At 38.2% G+C, this 19,198-nt stretch overlaps 1 protein-coding gene across 1 annotated transcript in view; it reads left to right on the plus strand.

The window, feature by feature from the left end:
• Nucleotides 1-18,612, plus strand: part of LOC137228089 (contactin-associated protein-like 3) — a 197,579-nt gene extending 178,967 nt beyond the window's left edge. The window contains exons 22-24 of the mRNA XM_067745051.1: nt 11,083-11,313; nt 11,534-11,605; nt 15,512-18,612. Of these exons, the coding sequence (XP_067601152.1) occupies nt 11,083-11,313; nt 11,534-11,605; nt 15,512-15,705 (497 nt within the window). The 3' untranslated portion in view covers nt 15,706-18,612. The remainder of the gene's footprint in view (nt 1-11,082; nt 11,314-11,533; nt 11,606-15,511) is intronic.
• The last annotated feature ends 586 nt before the right edge of the window (nt 18,613-19,198 follow it).

Raw genomic sequence — 19,198 nt, forward strand, 5'->3', positions numbered from 1 at the left:
CTGCCACTCTCAAATCAGTTACTGAATACAAGAGGACTACAGTTTTGTGTTCAGATTTGGCGAGTATAAGCAGAATTGCCTTTCACTAACTTATAGTAAAGAAGACCAACAGATTGGCTAATAAGGAGCTACTAATTTCCCAAATAAAATAGTCCCAAACTATGACAAGTTATCCAGTACTTATTTCTTGTTAGCTATTTTGACTCACTGACTTATCCATTCATTCAGAAATGTTTGGTGGTCCCTAATATGCACTTATATTTCATTGGACATTTCGAATGCCTCATAGCAAAATATACTACCGTACCTGCCCTCAAAGCACTTGTGGTATAATACGAGATACAAACAATAAAACAGTGTTCTAATGATTAACTAATCATTAGTCATTATTATTATTTAGTCATTATTTAGTCATTATTATATTATTATTTAGTCATTATTATTATTTAGTCATTATTATAACTAGTCATTATTATTATTTACCTTAGTGTGCTATGGAAGAATGGTTCCACATCATCTTCTAATTAACATGCTCTTGTTCTTTCCATTCTTCAATGATCTTATTAGTGATGACCAATCAGGTTAAGTTTTCCCAATTACTATAAAATAGTTTTAGTATAATCCTACTTTAATGTAAATCTTTAGATTTCTAGTGTTCTGTGTAGTTTTAACTCTGATAGGATTTATACTCCCAAAGTATGAGAGCTTTAAAATACCAAGTAAGGGGCCCTAGCATTTTTGCTAAATTTTGTTTCTCTAAAGACTTTTGTATATTTGGTATTCTATTCATTTCATTTTTTGTGCATTTAAAAAAAAAACAACAAAAATAACAAACCCAAAATATCAAAGCAAAACAAAAATCTGCTTTTGAAGTGTGCAGACTAAAGATATGTCTTCCTATCTCTTCCTGGGGGAGAGTACAATTCACATCAATATAGTCATGTGAGTAAACCTTAGTAGGCCAGTTATCTGTGGGGTAAAGAAAATCCACTGAAGAATTGTATGTTGAAAAGGAGCTCCATAAATCATTCATGGAAATTACCTACTGAGATTTGAATAGAGAGACTAGAGTTTAGATATTAAAAACTCCATTGACTTATATGACATATATTAGTCTTTCCTATGCTCTGCCTAAGAGTTTATCTCATTTAGAAGAAATTCACATAGAAAGACACAAAGAGTTTATAAAATTTCAGGAATATGAATGTAAATGAAAAAATCCTCAACAAAATATTAGCAAATCTAATGCAGTAACATATAAAAATTATTATATGCCGTGACCAAGTAAGATTTATCCCAAGAATTTAAGGTTGGCTCAACAGATAAAAATCAATGTAATGTACCATATTAATAGACTAAAGGACAAAAAACACATGATCACCTCAATAGACACAGAAAAAACATTTGAAAAAATTCAGCATGCTTTCATAATGAAAACACTGAACAAACTAGGAATGAAAGGAACTTCCTCACATGGAAAGGGCATCTGCAAAAACCCTACAGCTATTATCACACTTAATGGTGAAATAATGGAAGTCTTCCCCTAAGATCAGTAATGAGATGAGGATGTCCACTCTTACCACTATTGTTCAAGACTGTAGTGAAGGTTTGAAGGAGGGCTGTTAGGCAAGGAAAAGAGTAAAAAGTATCCAGATAAAACAGGAAGAAGTACAATTATCTCTGTTGGTCAAGGACATGATCTAGTAGGGAATCCATGAAAAAAGCTATTAGAGTTAATAAACAGTTTTGGAAAAGATACAAGACCAACACAAAAATTTACTATATTTCTATATACTAGCAATGAACAATACAAGAATAAAATGAAGAATGAAATAATAGAATAAATATTCTATTTACAATAGTATCAAAAATAATCAAATGTTTTGGAATAACTGTAACAAAAGAAGTGCAAGACATGTACACCGAAAACAACAAAACATTGTTGGAAGGAATTATGTAAGACTTACATAAATGGAAAGGTATCTGTGTTCATGGATTGAAAGACTCAACATTGCTAAGATGGCAGTGCTCCCCAAGTTTGTCTACAGATTCAACACAATTTCTATCAACATCCAAATGGCCTTTTTTTTGCAAAAATTGACAAGTTGAACCCAAAATTCATATGGAAATGCAAGACAATCTTGAAAAGAAGAATAAAGTTTGAGGTCTCACCCTTCATGATTTCAAAAATTAGTACAAAGTTACAGTAGTAAAAACTGTGTGGTATTGGCAAAAGATAGACATATTGGTCAGTGGGCTAGATTGAGAGTCAAGAAGTAAAACTATATATTCATGGTCAGTTGACTTTTAACATTGGCGCCAAGACCATTCAATGGAGAAAACATAATCTCTTCAACAAATGGTGCTGGCCCAATTGGATATCCACAAGTTTAAAAAATCAGGTTGGACCCCTGCCTAACACCATATACCTTGGATTAGGCAACGGTTTTTTTAGAGAAGTTTTCTTAAAAGCCTTGGGTTAGATCATGGATTCTCAAAAGCACAAGCAGCAAAGAAAAATAAATTGGATCTCATCAAAATTAAAAACTTTTGTAATTCAAAGGACACTCTCAAGAAAGTGAAAAGACAACCCACAAAATTGAGAAAAAATATTTGCCAGTCCTGTATCTGTTAAACAGAATACATAAAGAATTCTTATAACTAAACAGTAAAAAGATATAACCCAATTTAAAAATGGCCAAAGGATCTGACTAGACATTTCTTCAAAGAAGATATACAAATACAAACATGAAAAGATGTTCACAATCATTTGTCACCAGGGAAATGCAAATCGAAACCACAAGATACCATCTCACAACCAATAGGATGGCTATGATCAAAAAGACAGACAGTAACAAGTGTCATAGAGGACATGGAGAAACTGGAACTCTTGTCCATTGCTGGTGAGAATGTAAAATTGTGCAGCTGCTGTGGAAAAACAGTTTGGCCGTTCCTTAAAATGTTAAACATAGTTACCAGGTGACCCAGAAATTCCACTCCTAGGTATATACCCAAGAGAATTGAAAATATATATCCATACAAAAAAGGTGTACACAAATTTTCAGAGCAGTATTATTAATAATAACCAAAAATTGGGAACAACCCCAGTGTCTATCAACTAAGGATTAGATAAACAAAAGTGATGTACAATGGAATATTAGCCGTAAAAAGTAATGAAGTACTCGTACATGGGACCACGTGGATGAACCTTGAAAACATTATGCTAAATGAAAGAAGATAAACACAAAAGACCACACAATGTATGATTTCTTTTATATGAAATGTCCAGAATAGGCAAATTCATAGAAACAGAAAGTAGTTTAGGTTTTCCAGGGGCTGGGAGGGAGGTTAGAGTGGGAAGTGACCACTAATGTGTACAGGATTTCTTTTGGGGTGATAGATCCTGCAATTACTGGGAAAGGTATCACAACCCTGTAAAAATCCCACTGAATTGTACACTTTAAAAGGGTGAATTTTATGGCATCTGAAATGAATCTCAAAAATAAGGAAAAAATCCATTAGAGATTTATTTCTTTTGCTAATGCCTTTTCTGCACATGTACCTGGGAGAGTTAGAACACTGAGTCATAATTGGACATTTATTCTCTTGTGTGAATGAGTTTATTCAAGAACAGGGTTTGATGGGAAATAGAGGGGGAGAACTGGAAAGGCCCAGGATTAAGGACCTCTGAGATGGAGTGAGGGCACATCAAGAGAAGGCTGGACAAGCCTAGTCACAATTTTAAAAAGAGCTGATGAGCTAAAAGCAGCACACATGTAGATTCTGACATTATTTCCTTGTCATGTGAAAGAGTGGCAGAGACTATTGAAATGTCATTATAGGAAGAGTTGATATAATTTACTAAAGAATATTCTTCCAGTAAATACCTGCTAGGAGTGCTTGTTAAAGTGCTTAGGGTCCCAAATCACCCCTGATTTCTTCCCAGGTATTGGTTGCAAGTGCCAGGAATAGTTTGGTGTGGTGGGGTGGGGTGCCGGGGAGAGGGAATAATTCACTTCTTTCTGACTCTGAAAATCAGGTCCCTCCAACCCTGAGCTGTTCGAAAGACAAGACTGAAAAAGTCTGTCTAGCATGATTTTCTAATTATGTAATTTATTTAGCTAGCATAAAGGAAGTTCACTCTGGTTTCATCAACTCCAAAATAAATAGCAGGTTGATACTTATATTCAGTCTAGCCAATTTCATTCACTAAAATGTTTTTAACATTCATCCATGTTGTTGCATGTAATTGTAGTTCACTTGCTCTCGTTGCTGGGTAGTCTTTTATTGCATGACTATACCACAGTTTGTTTATTCTTATGTTGATGGGCAGCTGGATTGCTTCCAGTTTGGGACTGTTAATCTCCTGTATTAGCTTTATAGTTGTACCTCTTTGTATTTTTTATGTTACTCTTAAGATTAATTATTCATCCTTGATTTATTATATACTACTTTGTACACTTCCCAAACTATGTAAAAACCTTATTTTTTTTCCATTTTACTTCCTCTTCCACCCCTTTTGCCATTGTTGTCATGTATTTTACTTTTACGTATTATTTTTTTCCACAAGACATTATTATTGCTGTTGTTTTAAACAGTCGATATTCACTTCAATTATCTACATATTTACCCTTTCTGATGCTCTTCATTGCTTCCTGCAATTCCATGGACAATTCACCCTGTTTCCTGATTCTTGTTTGTAGATGAGAGCCTCAGGGAATCTTGGAAATGCTCCTTTCGCTATTCCACTGTTTACTGCCAGTGCCTTTCAGAAACACTGCTCATTGTGGGTAGCAGAAAGCTCTCCACACACATTTTAATTCTTTGTTCCTTCCTTTTCCTTGTGAACCTTTTGTTAACATGCTTGTTCCTCACAAAACAAGAAATCATCTCGTGTGTTGGAATGCATGGCCTTGGCAATATATTTTAAAGGCAACACTACCCAATACCTGAGACAGTTGAGAATATTTATGTCCTAGATTGTTGGAAATGTGATCGTGCTCTCAAGATTTCGTACCATAGACATTTTTTAAGAGAAAAATGTATTAAATCTGTTTTTATCCAAAGTGATTTAAGGGGTTCTACTCAAAATTACAGTAGAAGTGAACTTTATCCTCAGCCCTTAGCTCACTTTTTCCTAAACATGACTTTTCTTCACATCCACGCTCAAACCACTTTCCCCTCCCCTTCTTTCCTAGCATGAAACTGCACCTGATTTCCCCTTACTTTCTGTTGATGCCTGTGTTCTCAAACTAGAGGTTTATCAGACATTTTCATCCTGATGTGTAAATTTCTAATAATGCACTAAGTATTCTCCTAAGGTTCCCCCATCTTTTTTTTCTCTTTACACTTTAAAGGGAAGAAAATTTTTGAGCCAAAAGGAAGGAACTTAATGATGGAATTTCAGGAGTCAGCTAACAGGGAAGATAGATTTGCACTCATTGTCTTTCTAAGCACTGTTCTATTTTTTTTTTTTAACATCTTTATTGGGGTATAATTGCTTTATAGTGGTGTGTTAGTTTCTGCTTTATAACAAAGTGAATCAGTTATACATATACATATGTTCCCATATCTCTCCCCTCTTGCGTCTCCCTCCCTCCCATCCTCCCTATCCCACCCCTCCAGGCGGTCACAAAGCCCGGAGCTGATATCCCTGTGCTATGCGGCTGCTTCCCACTAGCTATCTACCTTACGTTTGGTAGTGTATATATGTCCATGCCTCTCTCTCGCTTTGTCACAGCTCACCCTTCCCCCTCCCCATATCCTCAAGTCCGTTCTTCAGTAGGTCTGTGTCTTTATGCACATATGGTCACCTTATCTTTGATAAAGGAGGCAGGAATGTACAGAGGAGAAAGGACAGCCTCTTTAATAAGTGGTGCTGGGAAAACTGGACAGGTACATGTAAAAGTATGAGATTAGATCACTCCCTAACACCATACACAAAAATAAGCTCAAAATGGGGCTTCCCTGGTGGCGCAAGTGGTTGAGAGTCCGCCTGCCGATGCAGGGGACGCGGGTTCGTGCCCCGGTCCGGGAGGATCCCACGTGCCACGGAGCGGCTGGGCCCGTGAGCCATGGCCGCTGAGCCTGCGCTCCACAGCGGGAGAGGCCACAACAGTGAGAGGCCCGCGTACCGCAAAAAAAAAAAAAAAAAAAAAAAAGCTCAAAATTGATTAAAGACCTAAATGTAAGGCCAGGAACTATCAAACTCTTAGAGGAAAACATAGGCAGAACACTCTATGACATAAATCACAGCAAGATCCTTTTTGACCCACCTCCTCGAGAAATGGAAATAAAAACAAAAATAAACAACTGGGACCTAATGAAACTTAAAAGCTTTTGCACAGCAAAGGAAACCATAAACAAGACCAAGAGACAACCCTCAGAATGGGAGAAAATATTTGCAAATGAAGCAACTGACAAAGGATTAGTTTCCAAAATTTACAAGCAGCTCATGCAGCTCAATAACAAAAAAGTACAGTTCTTTTAATTCGGATGCTGACTTTGTGTGGACCTGTTTCTGGGAAACGCCACTTGGACCATAAGACTTGCCTCTACTCCCGGTTCAACTTGCTTGTGCCCCTGAACCTAGGAACTATAGGGCCAGCCCAGCAGGCAAGAGGAGGCAGGAAAGTGTGAATGAGAGAGCTGGGGTAGGAGTTTGCCCTCTGGACTGGAGGAGTAGTACACAGCAAAGTCTTAGGGTGGTATGTGAAGACCGTGGATCCTGGGGAAAGTTTGTCTTGCAGGGAACTCAAGACTTCCAACGGGAAGGTCAACATTGCTCCACATTATGGTCCCCATCCTCTCTGCTCCTCCTGGAGCTGAGAAAGGGATGGATTATCGGGCCACATCCTTCCTACCGTGGTGAGGGTGAGGGTGAGAGACCTCTTCCTATGCTTTATAAGAAGTCAGATAGTCTGAATGCAGGTCTGCTGCTGACTATAGGGCAGAGAAGCTGCACTGTCCACAGTGTCAGGACCTGTGTATCGTATAACATCCTTAACCATGGAGTCCCAATAAGCAGTCCCAATAAATAAATAAGTAAATAATGATGCCACCACTAAGGGAATCTAAAAGCAAGAGTAGGGGTAGAGAAAGAAGAAAAAACAACAAATAAAATTTCCTGCATCAAAATAGAGCTATTGGGGCTTCCCTGGTGGCGCAGTGGTTGAGAGTCCGCCTGCCGATGCAGGCGACATGGGTTCGTGCCCTGGTCTGGGAAGATCCCACATGCCGCGGAGCGGCTGGGCCCGTGAGCCATGGCCGCTGAGCCCGCGCGTCTGGAGCCTGTGCTCCGCAATGGGAGAGGCCACAACAGTGAGAGGCCCGCGTACCGCAAAAAAAAAAAAAAAAAAAAAAAAAAAAAAAATAGAGCTATTGAAGAAGATGGAAGACAACTAGGATGAAACTTGGCACTCAAAGAGATTTTAATAAAGTCACACACACAGACACAAGCACCAACTCTAGTAATTAAAATAAATATGATTTTTCAAAATTTCACTGGGTGATCTAAAGGAGAAAATCATCACTGGTTATCCTTAAATAGTGGCATGGAGTATCATGTAGATGAAATGTCTCAAGCCACAGAGCAAAAAGATTAAGATGTAGAAATTAGGAGGGAAAAATAAAACATTTGGAAGTTAGATCTAGAAAACCTAATATGAATAGAGATCCAGAAAGAGAATTAGAAGCAAAGATAATACTTATGTATTAAAAAAATTTCTCCGAGCTAAAGGAAAACCTGAGTTGCAGATTGAAAGGACTCACTGATTCTGATGAGAAAAGACACACATCTGGGGAAATTCTGGGAAAATCCGTGAATTACAAAACCATAGAGAAAAATCTTCCAGACTTTCTAGACAGAAGTTACTAAAATGGAAAATAATGATATTGACATCAGCATCCAACTTCTCATTTGCAGCAATAGAATAAAAATGAGAGAATGGTATACTGCTAAGAAGAATGGTTGCAACTCATACATCTAATATATAATTTATCTGACCAGGTTAAAAAAAGATATTTTGGATGACAAGGAAAGATGATTGAGATTAAATACTAATCAAGTTTCCCATCTTAAGAAAATACTAGAGAATTACTCCAAGCAAAAAGTGAATCAAAACCATGACCTCAGGATGGAAAATTGACAGGAAACTGAGCACCAAACCTTTCAATGTATATTTATACCCACATGTACATGCATAACATAGTTACAGCTACATGATTAATGATAGGCTCTCCAGGTACATATAAATCCACCCATACACATTCACTCTCACAAATCCACATATATGTATAAATATTAAGTACAGTCTTGAAATACAGGAAAATATAATGCAATATGATATGCTACTGATGTTTCTTTCCTTAGTAACAACACTATCTAAAGACATGAAGTTAGGTTATCTTTAAAAAATGAATTCCACAAAATTGGCCTAATTCATTATGATAAATGTCTGCCTGAGATTCCTTCTGTTACCCTTGCCTAGTAGTGCTCAGGTCAGACTTTGACCAGGAACAGGAAAGCTAGTATTTGTCCAACAACTAAAACTTTTATTTTACCTGTAATTTTTTTTTTCAGATGTTAGCCTTGCAAAAGTCCTGTGTTACTATTGCAGTGTCTCCCATTTTATTTCTTCTTGACATTCTCTCAAGTATGCATAAGCAAGGGTGCCTTTCTTTAAGAAATAGATAATATCTGAATGCAAAATTTAAAAAGTAAAGTCATCTTTAAACTACGCTTTTAATTGATAATCCTTTAGTTGGGTTGTGCCTAGCTCATTTTACTTCAGTGTACTTAAGGAGCTACCTGAAATTCCACATGCATAAAGATCTTTGATGTCTCGTATAATCAACTTGGCCAAGGTAGCTATATGTGTCAGATAGATGTCTATTATGATTGTAACAATGCAAATGCATGCCCCCAATTTTAGTTGTTTTTAGAGGTCTTTTCCATAGCAAACATTTACTTTTGCAACTTTAAAATCATGAACAGAATTTTGTAAGCCCAAGTAACTCCCAATACATTTGCTGAAAATCTCAAAGTTAGGCCATTTTTCTTGAAGGTACAGCTCTTTTCCAAGCCAGAAGAAATAAGGATACAGAATATTTGGTTTCCAGGAATTATAGACTGAAATAGTGAGATGAAGTTTAATAGGAAAAACGGTGAGACCTGTAATAAGATTCAGGAAATCCACCCCATGAGTTTGTATGGGAGGCAACCCTTGACCTCTCCTCTCTTAGGGTCTATGGCTGGACCTGAGAATTAAATTGACATAAGACAGATTAACAGGGGAAAAGCATACAGATTTTTAAATGTACATGGGAGTCCCTACAGGAAAATGAAGACCCAAAAAGCAGATAGGTCCAAGTGTTTATATATGAGGTTGAACAGAGAGTGGTGATTGTGAAAAAGCAACTAAAATGTACGAGGAGATGAAAGGAAGATAGGGGTTATTTTAACAAGGTTTGTATGTACAGATTTCTCTGGGCTGGTCTCCTCATCTCTGGTCATAAAAATGTATTTTTCCTCCTGGTACAAAAAGGGCAGCTTTCCCATAAGAGTTTTATCTCCTGCTTTCAGGAACAGAAAGCGGATGTCAGTGTCCTTGTACCTGCTGTTTTTCAAGAAAATAATCCTTATGCCAAAATGGCATATTTGGGGGTGGCATATGCTGCTATCCTTCAAATAGAAGCTTCAGGGTATGTTGTTTAACTTTAGCGACAATGAGGATGTGTTTAGTTACCACGACATTCAGTAAAACTCAGTGGCATAAGATGGCAGCCAACTATGGATGTACATTTTTGTCCGGAGCCAATGCAAGTAATCTTTTATCACAAGGTCAGTCCTCTGAATTTCTCAGGTCACACCTTGAAAGGGACACATTTTTAAAAATTTCAATACCCAAACTGTCCACAGAAGGGTGGTAATGGGACTAAATTTATTCTTCGATTATAAAATATATATTGCATGCATCCTATGTAACAGACATTAAGCTAAGTGAAGGGGGAGGCAAGAATAAAACACACTGCCCACCACGGGCTTTCCCACATGTTGCATGAGAGAGGGATGATCCAAGGAGAGTGACCTTCTGTAACTGATGCACCAGACGAGGCTAGCTGGAAGTGTGGTTACACACCCCTGGCTTCAGAGTTCAAATGCCACTATTCACGAGTCTATAAATCACTTAGCACAATGCCCAGCCTATGGGAATCATTTGGTAAATTCTTGGTAGCTGTTGATGATTGTTTGAAAAAGAGGAGGCAACGTGCCTTTCTACACAAGGTGAAGTGAGAGGGAGTTTGACAGCAGATGCCAAAGTTGCCTCATACTTATGTGGTTTCCTCTGTGGGGGACATGGACGCTTCCCAGACTGATACATTTAAACTTGAAGTCTACAGCTAAGGGCCTTTGGTCAGATTTCGTTCCCACTGAGCAAGCGCACTGCGGGATGTAATCATAACTGAAGTGAACGAATTGATGTTCTCTCCTGTGTCCGTCGCTGCTCTTCTTCGGTCTTAATAACCAACTTCTGTCAGTTGGGGATGAGGGCGGGGATCAGAAGGGGGTTGATGGGGGGCAAAAGCCTTGATTTATGGACCCGGGACAGAGACCACCTTTGTGAAGAGGGGGAAGGGAAGTGTGGTGCGGAGTTCCCAGGGCAGCACTTGCAGTTACGGAGAGGCCCTCTCTGTGGGGCTCAGAACAGTCAGCCAGAATAAGGTGTTAATTGTGAGGAAACTGCAAGAAGGGATTCCCAGAACGCTGCTGTCCCCCAACCCAGGAGACCTAAATTACTGGCCACAAATGCTGTTAAAAATATTTTGAAAAATGCATTGGCGGAGGATTTCATTCGTCAGTGCCCCGTGACTGCATCCAAAGAAGCTTCGCTTGACTCACACGGGGAGTGAGCACCCGCAGGGCATCAACCAAGGCGGCAGGTACCGACTCTGGCTCTTTCCTAAACACGAAGGGCTCGGAGGGAAGTTCAGTTCATCACTGCTGCGCAGACTCAGGCTATTCCTGCGTCCCCGCCAGTCGCTCCTGAGCCCTAACTGTGTGTCCCACTTCTTCGCCCGCAGGACCTCCCGGCGCGGACCGCGACACGCAGCGGGCTGGCGCGCTAGGCTTCACCGGCTGCCTCTCGGCAGTGCGCTTCGGTCCCGCCGTCCCGCTGAAGGCGGCGCTGCGCCCGGGCGGGCCCGCCCGGGTCACTGTCCGCGGACACGTGGCCGCCGCGTCCCGCTGCGCGGAGGGGGCGGGGCCCGGAGCTCCAGCGCCGGAGGCGACCCGACCGCTCTCAGGCGGCGCAGGTGCGTGGCCCTTTGACCGCGGTCTTCCGCCCAGTCTTCATCCCAGAGGTTTCCAAAAGTCCTCTTTTCGTACACCTTCCCCATTCCCTAGTCTTTCCATTCTCGGTTCTTCGTTTCAAATTCATTTCTGTCTCTGCGTTGTCTGCTCTTCTTTCAAATGTTGTGGATTTCTCAAAAGTTCTCCTTTCCACTCTCCTCTGTCATTCTTTTTCTACTGTAGGTCGTTCTGGATCAACAGATGAGGGAGAGCCCTTAGTTAATGCGAACAGAAGTGACTCCGCGGTCATTGGAGGTAACGAGGCCGCGAATGACCTCGTCCTTGGCGTTGTTGTCACTGTTAGCAAAGTCCAAAACATATCCGTGAGAATCCGTGCTGATTGTGAGATCACTGGCAGTGGCAGGCCACATACAATTGCTCATGTTCTTGACGTGATTGTACCGAATTCAGCCCCTTTGGAGATACTTAGAAGGAATCGATGGCTCCACTGAAACACTTTTTAAAGGATGGTTGCCAAACTACAGAATAATAAGAGGATTTTCATTTGAATATAGCCATTAGTATCTCTCAGGAGATATACATATTTAAGATGCATTTACTTTTGCTTCTTTGATTTAAAATAGCCATGGACCTCTCAGTCCCTTAGCCCAAAACATTTAAAAATAAGATTAAAAATAAAACATACTGGGAGAAGCACCTAAACTATGCAAATTGTCATTTTCCTGAACATAAAGATATAAAACTGTGTCTGGCATCAAGCTTATCTTAGGATGGAGAGATAGATAGATAGATAGATAGATAGAAAGCGATATCCATCAAATAAATCCATTCATCTATATGCATATATATATATATATATTTGAAGAAGTAAAAGTAATCACATCTTAAATATCTTCTAATATATCCTTTGAAGCAAAATTTATCCAGGTCTGACTCAAAAAAATTAATATTCAATTCTCCCTCCTTATCATTCAAGGAACGTTTTAATTTGTTTAATTAGATTATTGGAATGTGAGTAATTTGCAAACTCTGCTTGGTGAGTAGAACTAAACTGCTCTCCATTCCTTGCTACCTCAAAGTGAGGTAATTACTGCTAGAGCTGGGTGATAGGACTGGGCGCCCACTGTTCAGGCCGGCTACACACCTGCTCAGATTGGATCTGTTCATTTCGTCTGTATCCATCCAGACACCAGTTTTCTCCAGACGATTAGGAAAGTATTCAGACATTTTAAAGTGCTGACCATATCTATGTAAGAATTTTAACATTTCCATTTCTGTCTCAACTCCTTTTATTTTTGTAATGAGTGAGGAATATGACCTCCATTTTATAACTCCAAGAACAAATAAAAACCATACATGTTATTTAGAATGCATATCTAAAAGGATTAACTTTTGTTTTAAAATTTAAATTAAACCTTAATCCTAAATCATTCTAATTTATTTTTAATGAGAAGACTTCACTATAATGCCAAAGCTAAGTGAAAATAAATCAACTTAAATGTGATTAACATTTACAAAGTAGGAATCCAAGTTCAAAATTTCACAAATTATCATAGTTTGTTCCCTTTTATTAGCAAGACCAGAGATAATAGTCAAATTGATGATAGAACAAATATGTGGTCCTTAGAGTTTTATTGCTCTTGCTGAATATCATTCCCCTGAGAAATCCTACTTGGTTCCTGATACATGGGATGGAGAATGAGAGCACAGAAGGTCTTAGGGACAGAATGGTTCAGTTTACTAGGCCCTACAATTCACTTGAACCTGCCTTCCATCTGTGTGGTGGCCGGTTGCTGGGTGCTTTGTCAGTCACTGAGTATACAGACTTCCAGTGTATTTGGAACTTCCAAAAAGAATTATCAGACTTTTTTCTAATTGATCACAGACTGCACCCACATGTGAAATATTTGATCTGTTTAAAGGATTATCCCAATAGGTGGATTTCTCCATGTTCTGCATTTTGCATCATTATTTTCTCCTCTTGTAAACAAAGGGAGTGTTATAGGAGAGGAGAATCAACCTAAGCAATATTCAGACTTGGTAAGCCAGAGATCACAGAGGGTTTCTTGCCAAGGGATCCATATTGTAGATGGGCAGGTGGATGTATAGAGAAAGAGACAGATGTGTAAGATAGACAGAGACACAGGCAGACATGAGCGTTTGTCAAAAACACCCTTACACTGGAGTTGCTGATAGGAAGATTATGGAAGGCATCAGATGCATTATTCAAATTTTCTCAATCTCTTCAGATAGGGGGTAGAGATAGAAGTTTTTCTAGGATCCCACCAAACCTCATGAAACAAAAACAAGCTAGAGTTAGACGTGATCAATCACATACAGAAAACCCTGGATGTGTAGGTGGGTCAGTGTAATAGTGAGAGTCATCATATAATCAAGAGGCTTGATCAATGTTATTGAGAGTTACTGGTCCCTGACACTAAAATTGGATATGATATAGCTCTTAAAGCAAGGTCCTGTAGCTAGACATAAAAATAACTAAAGTAACTGTGTTGTTTGTTCCCAAGTGAGATGCAAAATATATTGAAAGTAATGAATATTCTACTTATGAATACTTAAGAATATTCACAAAATAATAAATATGCTACCTCCTCTCAGGTAAGAAGGGGTCTGGGTTCCTGATAGCATGTGCCCAGGAATCTCTGTGACCAGTTATACCCAACCAAGCTTTGAGTTTGTTGGGCTCCATTACACTTGCTTATGTCTGTCCCAGAGTATAATGAAGAACCCTCATTTTGCAATACAAATTTTGATTTATACAACTAAGCAGTAACATATGTTTGCTTACATTTGTTAAATGGAGATATTAATTCATGCTTAATGCCTGTGTCAGTCATCTTAAAACTATATTAACTAGTGAATGCTTCTTTTTATCTATTTGTTTCAGAATGGATTCCTTCTTCACTAATGTGATATAGCTTGAGTAAACATTCCTATGGCTTAGCTTGACAGTCTCAACCCTGATGATGCATTAAAATAATCTGAAGAGCTTTTAAAATAATGCTCATACCTAGGCCTCCCACCAAAAGATTCTGAGTTATTGTCTGCTATGCAGCCAAGGTTGAGAACTGCTGGCAAACCTAATGTCTTCAATACATTTCCAACAAGAGAAATGTTTTCCTTTTAATTACAGATAACTGAATGTTATTAATATGTCTACAATTTTTTATAAAATGGTATATTAGTTATCTGTTGCTGCATGACAGATTACCACCTATGTAGCAGCTTAACACAATCCACATGTATTATCCTTCAGTTTCTGTGAGTCAGGAGTTTGGGCACATCTCAGCTAGGTCCTCTGCTTAGGCTCTCACAATGCTGAAATCAAGGTGCCTCATCAGGGGTCTTGGGCTGGAGTCTCATCTAAAGGTTCCACTGAGGAAGGAGCTACTTCCTCAGTTGCATGGTTGTTGGCTACATTCAGTGTCTTGCAGAGGTAAGACTGAGAGCTTCTGAATTTTTGCTGGCTCCTGGACAGAGTCTTTCCTTAGCACTTGGAAGCCATCTGCAGTTCCTTGTCATGTGGGGTTTCCCAGCATGGCTCTTGCCACCTCATAGCCAGCAGGAAGAAAGAGACTCTAGCAAGACAGATGCTACAAGCTTATATAACATAATCATGTAATCATTTACAAATAATCAGGTACAGCCCATCACCTTTGTCATATTGTTTTGGTTAGAAGCAGGTCACGGGGGATCACACAAAGGTGTGGACCCCCCAGAGGCAGCAATCACTTAAGACTCTGTTGGTCTCATAGAGATAGATGGGATACACACCACATTACTGTAGTTCAACAGTATATCAGTATTAAAATTTAATTGAATTTTCATTAAAATACACATAAGCATTTAATCACTCTGTGGTGGGGCTACACACTCTACACTTTTAAAATAATAAAAACCTGCTTGCTCAATTAGCATGAAGTGTAGGCATAACCTAAGAGACCTCATTGTGTTTCTGCATTTTAGAGTGAAAACATTCACTGAAATCCAATCATGATATGTCTTTAGGAAATTAAGGCATAAAACCTCTGTGTCTAAAGTTTGCATGGACTTAGAAGTACACTTAATGTTATAACACCACTTGGTTTCAAATTTTCTGATGATAAATGATGCTAGTGTAGATTCTAGTTAGGCTGACATTTACAGTTTATAATTTGACTTTGTGTTTTCCTTTCTCTGTAGGTGTGATAGCAGTTGTGATATTTATCTTGCTCTGCATCACTGCCATTGCTGTACGCATTTATCAACAGAGATGGCTATATGAAAAAAATGAGTCGAACATTCCAAAAACTGGAGACAATGCTGAGACTGCTCTGAAAAGTGAGCTCAACATGCAAAGTACAGTCAGTGAAAGCCAGAAAGAGTATTTCTTCTGATCAGCAGTGGTCGTTTACTTATTACTATGATGATGTGACTGTCTTGCTAAGCCAGAGGCTCACAGTGGATGAAGCCCCCCCCCCCTTGGCCTCCTGGGACAGACGGTGGGTGTGCAGCGCCATCAACTTGCTCACGCATGGTCCCTGGAGGCTCTGCTCAGTGCTACTTCTTGATCTACTTATGTAACAGTGACTTAGGTGTGCTCATTAATTACTGTCCGGCAGTTTCTGACTGTTCTGACTTGATCTCTAAAATTGAAATGTATTTTGCATAATTATTTTGGGTTTTAAGTGAGAATAAGAATTTGAGCTGTGGCCCTACTCTTAAAAATTCAACACGGAAGTTTATGAAAGTCAAAGTTGGACTCTAATGTTTTGTGTCTCGTGGAAACCTCCATTATGCTTCCTTTATCAATCACCTGCTGACATTTATAAACCGGGAAGTGCTTCTCGGATGGCCTTCAGCTGCATTCCCATATTCCTGTGAACCAGAGCCCAGTGGCCAAAACTGCATTAGAAACCTGAAAAACATTTTTTTGGCTGATTGTTTTTACTATTTGTCTCTTTTAAATCAGTTTTGATACATTTTAGTGACGAAATGAGTGTTGAATGTCAGCTATGAAATTCTGCTAGTAAGTTCAGATACAGAACAGAGAATTCATAGGTAGAAAAATGTGTAAAGGATTTCAATCTGTGATAATTTGCTTATCTTTCTTTGTAATTTGTCATTATACTCTTTGTAAATTGTAATAACGATCACCTAATGAGCTCACAAAAAAATGTATATTTTCTAACTAAACTTGTGCCCATATATAAACTCCATGTTTAACATTGGAAATGTATCCTCCATCCACATCTGAATGAAATATAATCCTAAATTTATTTCCTTTATATATGAGGTGATTAAGTCGCTTCACTTTTCTTTGTAGTCCTGTGATTTTTGTTTCTGAAGGTTATGTCAGCAACCCTTTGACTTCCTGTGATGGTCTGGTCATTTATTAGGGAAGAAGTCATATTTGAACCAAATATTTTCATTTTCCTTTCTAAATTTTGAGCCAATCTAGGCAAAACATTCCCTGAGTTATCCTCTCACCTTGTTACTACTTGGAATATCAGAGGAAGGATGCTTATGTTAAGGGAAGATACAGGTTATATGATTTGAACTAAATTTGTCATTCTAGTCAAGATTCTAGAATCTTGAGATACGTTTCCAATAGAGCACCCAAAATCAACTAGTTCATTTTAAGTAGGGTATATTTGAATACTACGAGAGCAAAAAATTCATTTTAACTCTGGGGATTGATCCAATAACTACTTTTGTGGCAGTGGTCATTAGATAATTGCATGGAGTCACCATTTGTGCTGAAAAGCCAGTTATAATAAAAATGCACTGCCTTCTCTATATCCCACCTGCCATGTGCCTGCCAGGTACTTACTCTGACCACAATAAGACTATCTGGATTTATATGCATTTTGCCTTGCTATTACATTTGAGTGTATGCCTACTTTTCTGTGTTCTTTTTAAAGAATGGGAAAAGAGATCCTTTATATTGTCTTTTCTCAAAAAATTTTTCTTATGGTTTTGTATTAATTTTCTACACAGTGTAACAAACTACCACAAATTTACTGAGTTAACACTACACACATTTATTATCTCACAGTTTCTGTGGGTCAGGATCTGGACATGGGTTCACTGAGACTTCTGCAAGGCTGCAATCTAGTGTCTGCCAGGGCTGTGTTTTCACTCGGAAACTCAGCTACGGAGGGATTTGCCTCCTCGCTCCCATAATTACTGATAGCATTCCATTCCTTACTGCTGGAGGATTGATGGAAGCTTGCTTCTTCAAAGCTCGCAGAGGAGAGAGAGGGACTCTAGAGCAAGTCTTCTAGCAAGAGGAAGTCTTGTATAATGTAATGTGATCATGGGAATGACATCGCATACCATGTGCCATATTCTGTTGGTTAAAAGCAAGTCACAGGTCTCACCCATACTCAAGGGGAGGGATTATATAAGGACCTGAACCAGCAGGCTGAGATCATGGGGACCCCTTTAAAGTCCATCTACCATAATATTGTATCTATATTCAAGTTTCTTTAAATAAAGGATGAAAAAAGTTTAGGATGTCACTCTAGCAATATGTAAAGGACCTACCTTGGTAAATGAAAAACTACATATATGTAGTTGTTTTCCCAAAGGAATGTGCAGTTTGGGGAAGGATTCAACACAAAAATTACAGGCTCCATTAGATGCATAGCTGAGTGTAAACATCATTAAATCACTGCAACTTTAACAAGTGATCACCTTATGTTCCAAAAGAATGCATCACTTTGGTACCTGAAATTTTACAAATTTATAGATAGTGAAATCCACTGCACCATGCTCTCTTTTCTAAAGGGAAAACTTTAAAATATTTTTACCAAACTTCAGTGATGCCTCATCCACTGTCCCTGACTGATTTGTAAATTTTTCCTGCTTATTTGTTAATAAAATAACATTTTTGAATTAAATTAGGAAAATATTTTAAGAAAAATTGAATGAAATTTGAACTATGAAATTATATTGTTTCTCCCTTAAAATATTAAAAAATGTGCAAATGTATACATTCTGTAGTGGTGTGTATATTACTTTATCTCTACTGTATATATAAGGAATGCCGTGATCTGTTAATATTATTTATGGTGGTATTTAAATTATCATACAAAAAGTGAAACACAAAGTAATGGATATTTACCGACTACTACTACAAGTTAAAATACCTATCAATATAGATATTTAAACCTTTGCCAGAGAACAATAATTTAACAATCACTAAGTTATTTGTTGAATGTTTACTAATACTCATAACTAGTTAAACATGATTTTCCCCAGACAGTTGGGTTTCTAGAGCACTAATTATATATATACAGATTCCAAATAACATCCTTCTATGAAATAAAAGTTCAAAAATAATAATAATTCCTCAAGTTTTATTTTCAAATAAAAAAAGGAAAATAGCATATAATTAACACTCATTATTGGGACTAGAATTTAGGAATTTCTGTTTACTTCCTTATGAAGTGAACCCTTCCCCCCACTACCTCCCCAGTATTATTTAGTAATGTAGAAAAACATATTGGGGAATTTATATTCTGTTTGTCTAAATAAACACTACTTCTGGATTTTTTTTCAATTTCTTTCATGTAGAACATTTGATAGATAATAGCTTTCAATGGATTTTTAAAAATAAAATATGATTCTCATGGTCTTTGCCTCGAAAGAAGACAAATATGATTGAAGCACTTTCCATCTAGTATTAAGTCTGACTATGCAGTTGGATTATCAAGCCATTCTTTAAACAAAGGAGATGAAATGGACATATGTTAAATAAAAGCATGTGTATTGGGTTACTTAATCTACTGTTTTGCAATCCATGTACAAAAATATTTGAGTCCCTCCGTACCTTCAATAGATCCCGGCTGTCACTTTCCCTTTTAAAGTGTGTCTATGGTGAGT

Source organism: Pseudorca crassidens, chromosome 7 (genome assembly GCF_039906515.1).
Source record: "Pseudorca crassidens isolate mPseCra1 chromosome 7, mPseCra1.hap1, whole genome shotgun sequence".
Classification (NCBI taxonomy): Eukaryota; Metazoa; Chordata; class Mammalia; order Artiodactyla; family Delphinidae; genus Pseudorca; species Pseudorca crassidens.